At 43.1% G+C, this 12975-nt stretch overlaps 1 protein-coding gene across 1 annotated transcript in view; it reads left to right on the plus strand.

Annotated features, from left to right (window-relative positions):
• Positions 1–5413: 5413 nt before the first annotated feature.
• LOC147623526 (uncharacterized) overlaps positions 5414–12975 on the plus strand; it is a 37247-nt gene continuing 29685 nt past the window's right edge. Inside the window, exons 1-6 of the mRNA XM_086821710.1 lie at positions 5414–5639; positions 6723–6851; positions 6951–6990; positions 7135–7210; positions 7739–7939; positions 8041–8253. Of these exons, the coding sequence (XP_086677836.1) occupies positions 5594–5639; positions 6723–6851; positions 6951–6990; positions 7135–7210; positions 7739–7939; positions 8041–8253 (705 nt within the window). The 5' untranslated portion in view covers positions 5414–5593. The remainder of the gene's footprint in view (positions 5640–6722; positions 6852–6950; positions 6991–7134; positions 7211–7738; positions 7940–8040; positions 8254–12975) is intronic.

Below are 12975 nucleotides of genomic sequence, written 5' to 3' on the forward strand. Positions count from 1 at the left end.
AACTCATTGGAGAAGTACTCTCCCCCTCCATCTGACCTTAAGCACTTTACATATTTCCCTGTTTGCTTTTCAACCATAACTCTGAAATTTTGAAAGTGAGTGAACACCTTACTCTTCTCCTCCATTCATGGAGTATACCCACACTTTCCTTGTGTGGTCATCAATAAATGTCACATAATACCTACAGCCTCCATAGACATGGTCTTTGTAGGACCCCAAACATCTGAATGCACAACATCCAGTGCATTTCTGCTCACATTTCTGCTACGTGGAAATACATGCTTTGTTTGCTTTCCAAATTGGCATGTTTCACATATTTTCTGCATACCTTCAACTTTAAAATTTGGCAGCCCTGTCACAATTCCTTTAGTCTGCATAAACTTCATTCTCTGCACATTCACATGTCCAATTCTTTTATCAAATGTCTGTGTCTGCAACAATTCCTGAACCATTTGCAAACATCGTAGCACTCACTTCAGGCATGTTTACATTCAACGTAAACATTCTGCCCACTCTGTTGCCTTTTTGCAACCAACTTGCACTTGTCTTTAAAGTCTTCAACATAACAACCATCAGGGTTAAACCGAACCTGCAAACCCTACTCAATCATCTGGCCAATTGAAACCAAATTCTTTGTTATGTTCGGAACATGAAGTACATCTGCAAAGGTACTTCACTTTGCCATCATGCATAGACAATGGCACATCTCCAACATGGGCAATTGGATGAGCAGTGTCATCCCCTGTTTCCACAAAACCTGGTCTTTCAAGGTTTTTCATCTACTAGCAAGGTACTTCACTTTGCCATCCTGCATAGACAATGGCACATCTCCAACATGGGCAATTGGATGAGCAGTGTCATCCCCTGTTTCCACAAAACCTGGTCTTTCAAGGTTTTCATCTCCTTGAACCACTCCCCATGACTTGTCATGTGGTTCGAAGCACCTGAATCAACGTACCATACATCATCTTTATGTGCTACTTCTACATTTTCAGACATGACATTTAACAACATGCTGCATAACAAACAACCTTTCATTATCCTCATTGTTTCTGCTCGAGGATGCATAGTTGTTTTGCTGCAATTTCCCATTTTGCATGTCAGCCTGCTTCTTATAACAATCTGCCTGCACATGTCCAGGCTTACCACAATAAAAGCATCCACGTGTATCATTATACTACCTTTGCCAATTTCCACGACCTCTTTGACTCCCCCTACCTCTGAATTGGCCTCTTCCACCTGCGTATTGTTGTTGTTGTTGTGAATTCTGGGACAGTTGTTGTTGCTGCTGCTGCTGGCCATAATTCTGATTACTTATTCGGCCACCTCCTTGACCGCATCCACGGCCTCCTCTACCTTGTCCTCTTCCTGAACTTGTGTAGAAGGCCTGTTGCTCTGAACTGTTTTTGTTTTGTGAAGACTGTTGGTCTTCACCCAAGCTCTTCTCTTCTATAATCAACAGACACCAAATCTGTGAAATTGAGAATGTTTTCCCGAGTCTGAATAGACGTCTTGAACGCCTTGTATTGCGGCCCGAGAGACCACGTAGACAGACTTCCACCTTATCATCATCATCTACTGAAACACCAATAGATGCAAGGGATTCCACAATACCCTTTATCTTCAATGCATAGTCATTCACAGACATACTCTTTTTCTCCACAGTATGAAGTTCATTCTTTAACTGTATCTTTCGTGCCTTGGTATTTGTTTCATAGAGTTTTACCAAGGTGTCCCACGTCTCCTTGGAGGACTTGGCATCCTGTATGTGCCCAATCATGGTGTCCTGTATACTGATAGAGAGCCAATACATAACTTTTCTAGCTCCTTGGTTCCAATCCTTGAACTCTTTCACATCTGCAGTTAGTTGGATTGATCTCTAGTATCTCCGGTGCCTCTTCATGCTCACCTTCTATGTAGTCCCAATAACCCTTTCCCATAAGGAAATTCGTCAACCAAAACCTCCAAGCATGGAAGTTGTTCTTATCAAGCTTCTCAGCAACAATCTGGTTTATGCCATCATTTGATATCTTGCCAGACACACAAATTTACCAGAAACAGCACTCTGGTTTGTCCTACACCACAAACTGCTGTATTTTCTACAGCGGTACTGTAGTAGACACAAATGTCACACTAGTGACCTCAATGTGCATACATACACCCAATGGCAACTGTTGACCTCCTTGCAGCACACATAGTGTCTGCACAGCCAATCTGTCTTCTTGTAGTTCTTAAAACAGAGTTATGCAGAGAATCGATGACTTACCCGCAGTGCTCGAAATTGCCTGCTTCCTTAAAAACGGAGGTCTTGACGCACCCGAAACGCGTTTTCAGCCCCACACCCAACACTCAAGCAGATCTTCGCTATGAACGCATCTAGTGGATGCCCACTTGGAGTCTCCAAACCTTCGAAGATATGATGGAGACCGCCTTTTGAACTAGCTAGCGGTACGATTTTGTCCGCACATACTCCCTCTACTCCGCTATGCCTTCTTGCCAGTTCTTGAATTAGGGAGGGGCTATGTTAAGCATAATGGTTAACATTATTTCAAGCATGGTTATGCTTTACGTAATTCATTTTTATGCAAAACCTTTCTAAGCGCTTCATGTAAAAGATATGGGATGACTGAGCTTATGACATGTGTAACGTCGGCCATGAGCAACAAGCCTAGGTGTACATAGAGCTAGGGAACCAATTTTTGGCCCCTAATTGTTAAATGGGTGGTTAGCCATTATAAAAAGAGAGCTCATGTATATAAGTGACTTATGAAGTATGAAAATGATATACAATCTCATTATCACAATTGAGTCTTTTTCTCTCTCCCTCTTGCTCTTTTGTGGCTATGGTGGTGAGCTTGCGTGTGATGCATTCTTGCTTGCTTGATTGTATGTGTGTGCTTGTGGGTGATGCTTCTTTGCTTGTCTCTTCTCCCCCTCCCCCCCCCTCTCTCTCTCTCTCTCTCTCTCTCTCACACACACACACACACACACACACACACACACACACACACACCCACCCTCCCCTAGGCTTGTAGGTGATGCTTCTTTGCTTGTCTCTTCTCCCCCTCCCCCCCCTCTCTCTCTCTCTCTCTCACACACACACACACACACACACACACACACACACCCTCCCCTAGGCATTGAGTTAGGAGTTGAGCTCTCCATAGCTCTCTCTCATTGCTCCCTACCTAGCTCGAGGAAAGCTCCAATTTGAGTGACACAAGTGGTGGGGTGGAGTGAGCCCCTAGCAGCTTCACATCGAGGAGTTAACCCTCATTAGGGTTGGCTAAGTGCATGTTCTTGAACCGACCCTTGCATTGTCTCTTTTCTCTCCTCTTCTTCCTTTCTCATACAAGGAGTATTCTCATTTAGGTGAACAAAAGACAACACCATGTAGGACATTATCTCTATTGTCCACATCTGATAAGTCCATACTGGTAGAGACGGGTCATCTATTACGACCAAAGTAAGGGCCACTTGCTCTTTCCACAAAGAGACTAGTCTTCTTTACTTGTTCACCCTTCAGTTTGGACTAAAATATCCCTTTGTATACCATTTTTCATAACTTTTGTGCTGCTTTGAGTACCATTTTCCATGGCCTCTATAATCCTAAGCTCTGCTCTTAATAGTTTCTTAGGGTGGGCAAGAAGAACCAACAATAGTATCAAAGTTTTGTTTGAGAACCTAGAATGCCTTTCTCCTTAGTATTCCAATAGTTACTTTGCTACATGTAATTGTAGTAAACCCACTAAATTGGTGGCCTCTACTAAATCCCACTAAATTGTTGACCTCTACTTCCATTGTCTTAAAAATTTGCATGTGGGTGCAGGTCTCACCAATGACAATGAACTCTCTTTCCTTCAAACTTGCATGTGGGCTTAACAGGAACTCACAACAATATTAGAGATCTCCATTTTAGGGTTTTTGCATTTAGGGAGATAAACCCATATCAACTAACATATCTTTACAATAAGAGACAACAAAACTAACACTTTCCCTTTGTGTTCACCATTGCATGGCGAGATGGAGATGGTCTCTCAAGTTTTACATGTGGGTGTGCAAGTAGAATCCACCATTCCCCTATGTGCATGTGATTCACAAGAACATAATCTGGTTGGCGAGGCTACTTGAAGAAATGATGCTGCCTCCATTTCTTGCAGTGTGAAGCAAATAAAGTGATGCATTTAGAGTGTTGTTGTGGTAAAAAGTGTCAAAAAATCAATCACCATAGCTTACCAGCTTATTGCTTGCATGTGATGGTAATGAAGAAGAGGGGATACATATGAGAGAGAGAGAGAGAGAGAGAGAGAGAGAGAGAGAGAGAGAGAGAGAGAGAGAGAGAGAGAGGTTAGAATAACTCCTTGATGCTCACATGTGATAAAGTGAGAGAGGGAGCCCCTCCTCTGTTGCATGCATGAGAGTAGTGAGGCCGAGAAAAAAAAGCCCCTCCTCTGTTGCATGCATGAGAGTAGTGAGGCCGAGAAAAAAAAGCCCCTCTTCTTTAATATTAATGCGCTTTTAAAAATGTTTTTAGCTCTATTTTTCTTTGCTCACCACATGGATAGCTCCATCTGGCTTGCCCTCTTTTTTTCCACATAGCTGCCTGTCAAAATACAAGAGAGAATGGCTATAAAATTGAACTAGTAAAAATTGAGTCAGGAATATGTAGCTCATCTCGAATACACATAGCTCAATCTCAAACCTATGACATAACAAATTAATGAAAAACCAAAATCCCATTTAAAGATAGTATACACCAACAATTGTATGGAAATAAATAGCTTAGATATTTAGGTATTTTATACATATACACCAACCATATGGAAATTAATAACAAACAACTTAAATATCAAGGTATTTTATACACCAACCATATGGAAATTAATAACAAACAGCTTAAATATCAAGGTATTTTATACATAATACTTTTTTTTTAGTGTAACATAGACTTGGCACCATTCTTCCATAAAGCAAAGATTAAATAATTGTAAACATTTATATAAAGTATTCAAGCTATGCAACTTTCACCAACATGACAAAATCACCAATTTACAAAACTATTATTCAAACAATCTATACCATTGAGCTAAATTAACAATATACTGAAAGGACACAACAGATAATAAAAGAATTCCTAGAAATGTGTGACAACAAAATATGCCACAGACTATCATGCATGAGTTAACCCTCTAATACAAATGAAGAAATAAAAAAACTCACATATCCAAAAAATGAGAGCCCTACGATCGAAAAAGAGAGCACATAATGAACGTCCAAGATCAAATTGCGTTGACCACGAAACCTTCACCCACTCTAGTATCTCTTGCATACCCAAACGAGTGGCACTCTTAATTAAAATGGCAAACCCTTGGTAGCAGCATATATATATATATATATATGTGTGTTGTGTTTTTATATAAATACAAATACAAATGATATACATTTTTGTACATAGCAAGGTCCAAGGCGAAGTATGTTTCCCTGCGTTCATTAAACAGTGAGTTTGTTTTCTGATCTCCGCGGTGGCCGCACGCACAACATTATCAACATCACCGACATCAGCAGCAGCAGCAGCAGCAGAAGACATACAAAGATGATGGATGCTCAGAGGGCTTTGTTGGACGAGCTCATGGGGGCAGGTACTGTCTTTCTGTTGATTTTAAAGCTAGTAGTCTTCTTGCTGTCTCCCTTTCTGCATGCGCTTTTGAAAAATCGCTATGGCCTCGTGTTGGAAATCTCACATCTGGCTAACCATACATTATAAGGCCTTAAAGGTCTTGCCAGAAAGAACTGTGGTGACCCTTGTTTTTTTTGCCGAGCTTTGAAAATCCATACCTTGAGAGAGGAAAGGAATGGCGCTAGGACAACGCATTCCTACCCGTGTGGGCCGAATAGCATGGCTGGGAGGATGCGGGCTGAGGTGGGAATGGATGGATTGGTGCCCATTTGCTGTTGTCAAGTCATTAGCACACTTTGGAAAGCCCTTACTGGGTGGCAGCTCTGTTCGAAGACTGGGGACATGCCACAGGTTTACCTGTGTCTTTTAAATGCAGGCGGGGATGGTGGCTGACTGTTGGTAACCATGATGACGTACTTATATAAGGGATTAATACAACCTGATTTTTCTCAATAGTTTGCTAGGTTTCTGGCTGTAGGCGTAGTGGAATTTTTGAAAATGTGATAAGATGCCCCTGTGTTTAGCATTGTGTCACATTATAATCAGAGAGGGTGAGGTCAAATCAATGGAGGGTTTGCTTATGCGTGTCAGTATCTTTTTTTCCCGCCCAAGATGTGTGTCTTTATCTTGATGGCTCTTCGTGCTGCATCTGCAGTCTTGTTTGGCAATTTGTTATTGATTCAAGTCTGTAAGATTTTCATGCCTTTTCATGGTTCTCACATGTCAGGAGTCTTGCAAATAAATCACATGCAGTAAAAGATACATCAGTACCTATATGCCCCCATCATATTTGTAGTTTCAATCCTTTCTATTAACTGGCACACCAGCAACAATCTAGGGGCTTTACCCGCCTGTTAAAAAGGGAGATTTCACCCATCTGTCCCTTTTCTGCCCATCTAATAGTTCTATAACAAGACCGGTATAACCTTTGTGTTTGATTGCTGACCAGTATCTCCCAAGACTTTGAGCTGTAAGCAATTTTTTTTGGAGTTTAATAGATGGTGTGTAGTGATGCTGTTTGACCTAGTTTTTCGCTTCAATGCAGCTCGAAATCTTACTGATGAGGAGAAGAAGGGGTACAGAGAAGTCCGATGGGATGACAGAGATGTTTGCGGCTGCTATCTTGTTCGCTTCTGTCCACATGATCTCTTTGTCAACACAAAAAGTAACCTTGGTTAGCACCATATTACTTTGTTTTTTGATATAGTTCTGCCGTTCAACATGATGTCTCATGGTCCCCTCTCTCACCATTGTTTTTGGTATGTCCTATCAGGACCCTGTCCCAAAATACATGATGCAAAACTCAAGGAAAGGTGCGGACTTTTTTCTCATAATCATACTATCTTGCATTTAGCTTGTTCACATCGCCACAGCTTTATATAGAGTGTTATTTTCAAATGCATACGGTTTGGCATATGGCTAGGCTAATGCAAAGAATTTGTGTCTTATCTATTCAGCTTTGAGAAATCGACTAGGCACGAGGAATATGTGCCCCGACTTGAAGCTGAGCTGGCGCAATATTGCGAGAAACTGGTATTCTTCACAACTTACACGTAATCATCTTTGTGTTTACAATGTCAAGTATGCTGCTTTAAAGAGCCAACTGTCCTTCTTGCTAGGTGCTAAGTGATTGTGTGAGCTAAGCTGATATATCCCTCTATTATTCAAGCACACCATGTGTTATTATGACCAAGGAGCATTTGGGTGTTTACAAAATATTGATTGCGTCTGGGCACCAACAACATAGCAATGCTATAGATAATTGCGAAGGGACACCATTCCTCTCATTTTATCATGCCTTTCATTTAGTTAAACATGAGTGGGGATGTTGTAGCATGCAATTTATGCTTATGCGTGATGGAATTGATGATTTGAAGCTCTCATGGAATCATTTTCTTAAGTTTGGGAAATAACCAAGGCAAAGTAAGGCTAGTTTGAAGCCTTGCTAGCATATTTTTATAGAGTGAAGCTTGGTTTATATTCTACCTTGATCCAGACTGCTTTTACCACCAAGTCTTCATGTGCTTTAACTTCTCTAGAACATGGCTTTTCCTTTTGCAGTTGCAGGACCTGGATAGAAAATTGAGAAGAGGGCGTGAAAGAATCGCGCAAGATCTGGATGCTATTCTGCTGTTTCCAATATCATCAGAGAAGTCGGAACAGCTTGCTATCTTAGAAGAGAAGATGAAAAAGCTTCTTGAGCAAATTGAAAACCTTGGGGAAGAAGGCAAAGTGGATGAGGCCCAAGCCTTGATGAAGAAGGTGTCTCTCAGCTGTCTGTCTATCCAGCGTTTTGGCAGGGATTTAAAGTTTTTGATGAGCATGTTTTGATACTCACTTTGGGACTTGGGTGGTTTGGGAAGGTTGATTTTTTGACTGCGGAAAAAGCTGCTTTGATTCAACAGTCAGCAAACGATCGTGGGCTTCCGGTGTCCCAAGAGAAGAAGATGTCTCTTTGTGAGATTTGTGGCTCTTTTCTGGTTGCTAATGATGTTGCTGAGAGGACACAATCGCATGTTACTGGCAAGCAGCATATGGGCTACTGCTTAGTTCGTGATTACCTTGCTGAATATAAGGTAAACACTGTTTGTATGTTCACCGATTCTTATGTGAGAGTGTAATGAAGAGGTAGGAATCGTTTGGGGGGGGGGGTGCGCTTTGTGTGTGTATGAGAGAGAGAGAGAGAGATACTGGGCACTCTGGACTATTTGGAAGGCTAGGAACCATATTATGTTTCGACAGCCTTCTCTAGATTCTTATGCTTTCTTTCATGCCAATCTTCGCCAGTTCCTACACGACCGTTGACAGCTGGAGGCTATTGATACCCGACAGTTTCCATTGTTTCTAGCTTTCTTCATTGGATGACTTCTCTCTGAAGTACATCTTCCCCATGTGCATTGCTCCTTGGTAATAGAACACTGGTTTTTACTTTAAAAGAGAGAGAGAGAGAGTGTGTGGAGAGAGAAAGAAAGCTATATTAAACATCTTCAAAAGACCATAAGGTCTACTGCGTAGTTCGTGATTACCTTGTTGAATATAAGGTAAATGCTGTTTGTATGTTCACTGATTCTTATGTGAGAGTGTAATGAAGAGGTAGGAATCTGGTGTGTGTGTGTGGAGAGAGGGAGAAAGAAAGTTATATTAAATGTCTTCAAAACACCATAAGGGATTACAAAGATTGTGTGCTACAAAAAACTAGTAAACAAACGAAAAAGACAAAATAATTCTACCTAGCTAAGGCCCCAAGGCCCTTGGGGCATGTGTACATCATGTAGCTGGTGTGGCCATGCCATCGACACCTACATCTATGAGGTGAGACACATCCACTGCTGGGGGTGGTTCCGATACTGCTGAAGTATGTCCCGGATCTGGAGAGAGAGAGAGAGAGAGAGAGAGCGCGAGAGAGAGGTGAAGAAACAACACTTTTTCCAGCCCTAAAAAGGGACTTTTTGGATATTTAATATTTTATTTTTGGGGTTTTTTGTCTTGGCTGCTGGCCTACACTTTTATGGTGACCGACCAACACCCCCCCTTTCACTATATATAGCATTGCCTATACCTCATCATTCATGTATCACTTCATCGCCATATCAGGTACCATCTGGCCGGCAACAGCAGGGGCTCACATCAGCGTTTTCCTCTGCTGGTCCAGGCCGCCTTCTGCAAGGCTTACATCAGCCTTACATCAGGCTGTTCTTGGTGCTTACATCAGGCTTACTTTTGCACCATATCTGCGTTTTACTTCTGCATTTGTCAGCGCCTACATTAGAGCATACATCAGTGTTTATACATCAGCTTACATCTGCGTTTTGGTTCAGCAGACATCAGCGCTTTGCTTTAGCAGTCATTTGCGTTTTGCTGCAGCATACATCAACGCTATACATCAGCCCGCATCAGGGCTTACGTCAGGGCTTATATCAGCGTTTATCTCAGCCTTACATCAGCGCATGCATCAAGGCTCACATCCGTGCTTACCTTTAGCATATCTTGTGCGTTTTGGCATAGCCCTTGGGACAACAGCCCTCTCTGCTCCACATCGGGACGGCAGCCCTCTCTGTAACTTCGGGACAGTAGCCCCCTTTGCTATATATCGGGACGGTAGCCCTCTCTGCTTCAGGTACGTAGCACCCGCGTCACCAGAGCTTGCACCCCTTGGGATGACAACCCTCTCTGCTTCAGGTACGCAGCACTCATGTCATCAGAGATTGCGCCACCATCATTGTCATCGACGTTACCTTTTTCCGCTGCCACTATCACCTCGGAGTGCTTTGCCTCACATCGACACGAGCCTTCGTCATGGACTTCTCTGCTAAAGCCACTAGTCTTTTTTCTGCTCAGTCACCTCTGATATGAGGGCTCTTGTACATATCTGCACTCACCCTTTTATATGTATTCACTCACTTATTTCATGCTGTGTGGTTTTGCTTTGATCTCTCGTATATTTGGTCCTTCCGTCCTTTTGCCCTCACATGGTATTAGAGCTATCGTGAGCGAAGGGATTGAAGACCTCGAGAGCACATAGCATGGATCGTCTTCCCGCACTCCCGGAGGACCGATTCTTCTCACCAGAAGATGCGTCTCCAAACTCTGATCTGGACCACATTGGGAATGAGATTTCTTACTTAGTGGAGAATCTTTTCAAGATCATACTTTGGGAGACGATCAACCCATGCAAATCACCTTATCCACACCACCTTTGCTATCATGATCGCCCTCTCTGACTTTATCAGGTTTTGTTTCCAGAGGGGGATACATTCCTTTTGCCATTGTGTTTGTGTGGGACCCTGGCATCCATTATCTTCTTTCATCTTCTCTCATGGTCCCCTTTTTGGCCTGAGAGGGGGTGTGAAGAAACAACACTTTTTTCAGCCCTAAAAAGGGACCTTTTGGATATTTAATATTTTATTTTTGGGGTTTTTTGTCTTGGCTGTTGGCATACACCTTTATGGTGACCGACCATTACTCCCCCTTTCACTATATATAGCATTGTCTATACCTCATCATTCATGTACCACCTCATCACCATATCAGGTACCATCTGGCCGCCTACAGGCAGGGGCTCACACCAGCATTTTCCTCTGCTGGTCTAGGCCACCTTTTGTAGGGCTTACATCAGCCTTACATCAGGCTGTTCTTGGCGCTTACATCAGGCTTACTTCTGCACCATATCTGTGTTTTACTTCTGCATTTGTCATCGCCTACATTAGAGTATACATCAACGTTTATACATCAGCTTGCATCTGCGTTTTGGTTCAGCACACATCAGCGCTTTGCTGCAGCATACATCAGCCCACATCTGCGCTTACATCAGGCTTAGTCAAGTCTTATATCAACGTTTATCTTAGCCTTACATCAACGCATACGGCAGGGCTCACATCTGTGCTTACCTTCAGCATATCTTTTTGTTTTGGCAGCACAGCCCTTGGGGCAGTAGCCCTCTTTGCTACATCGGGATAGCAAGAAATTAGAAAACTATAAATTTGAAATTAAAAAGTAGAATTTTTTTGTGTTCAACCAAGTTACATTAGTATCAGAGCGTATGGCTCTCTTTCACTTCTATCGTGAAAGACGATCATCGTGAACACTAGCTATCTCTACACTTAGAACACTATGAACAGCCATATAGTGAATGTTGGAGATGCTAACACAAGAGGCGGGGACAATGAAATGCATGTCTCCAATGCTTTACAGGATGAGCAGCCTCATGTGGTGCACACTAGGGAACATGAATATGTGGGACAACCGTCTTGTGGCAAAGAGAAAATGCAAGAAGAAGAGTCCATAGTCTTAAGGGCTGAACTTACTCGTCTGTAGGCTCTTCTGTATGCACAACAAGAAGAATTGAAGCTCGCTGCGAGGATCCATTGGTACATGACTGTTTGAAAGCCAAGAAAGCTGAATCTTATATGGATCATGCAATGGCAATGATTGCTCAAGAGTTGCACATGCAACCTAGGGATGCAACACGTGCATACTTGGCTCGTACTGAGGATGCCTATGTAGAAAAGGCAACCATCCCACATGTCTTGGAATCCCCACAGGTGCTCGAACAAGAATTTATGTCTAAGAGGATGAATCTCCATGCTATGGGAGAGGAACCTGTGAGAGTGCGTAGCGGAAAGCGTGAGACATAGGTACAGAGAGAGAGAAATGAATATGCATAATGAAGAAGCAGCAATGATACAAATGGCCCTGTGCAAGGGGTGGTCCCCGTAGGTGAGGGCATAATGAACAACTACTCTCGTAAGGGAGGACCCGGGCTTGGAAGCCCTATCAAGGTGAGGTCAAATGAATAAGAGCCTGACTTTTATAGCCCTTACAGGAGCTGGCCGACTTACTCTTAAAAAGACTCACGACTAGCTAAAAATAAACATGGAAAGTGGGTGGCCAACCCTACAACCAAGGGCCCTAAACATGAGGGAAAAATATGGTGCTGCTCGGGATAAATCTGGGCACCCCTGATACATAGCTTGGGCACACTACCAGGAGATGAATAATGCTAACATCCCCTCTTAGATCCTGGGAGAGAAACCGGTCCAAGGAGCTGGAAAAGGAAACCTCCAAAGCAAGTCGAGAAGTCGATCTGCTCCCGCCTTTGCCACTTACTCCAAGAAACTGCTCCCAATCCAGAAGTCAAGTAAAATCCCGAAAATGAACCACCAGATGTCCATATCTCCAACCCAATCTGTGTCACACCAGTCCACACAATGTGCTCCCTCTTCAGCCCAAGAAAGGATGTCGTCTGACTCTCTACCTCCAAGAAAAAATCTGTTCCTTAGAGAACACCGCCAAACTGTCTCCCTGTTGGCACCCCCTCTAGACTGTCTACATCAGCCCACAATGTCTACATCAGCCCTGGCACTCAAGCCTCCAACTCTGAGCTTGTTGAGCACCAATCCCCAGATACTAGGTTTCCGGATCTCCATGTATCCCTCGGTCCAAGAATGCCTCTCTATCCTGCTAACACTCCAAGTGGAAGAAACATACCTCCAATACTGTAGCTGACAATCCTGCCGGCACCTGACCTTTAAAACCTGTATCCATAACTCGCCGTCGCGTGATGGGACTACTTCTCACACACCCCTATGAGTCACCCAGTCACATGGCAACACCCCTATGAGTCACCCAGTCACATGGCAACACCCCTTGAACTCTTTGGTGTTAACTATGGCACTGAGCTCAAGAAAGCTCTCTTGCCAAAACCTGACAACCCCAGCTGGCAAGCTCCCAACCAACTAGTCACGTGTCCATGTGGAACCAACCATCCACAACTCATCATCCCAAAGCACAATCTGATG

The sequence above is a fragment of the Cibotium barometz genome, chromosome 27 (genome assembly GCF_041138505.1).
Source record: "Cibotium barometz isolate CiBa-2024 chromosome 27, ASM4113850v1, whole genome shotgun sequence".
Classification (NCBI taxonomy): domain Eukaryota; kingdom Viridiplantae; phylum Streptophyta; class Polypodiopsida; order Cyatheales; family Cibotiaceae; genus Cibotium; species Cibotium barometz.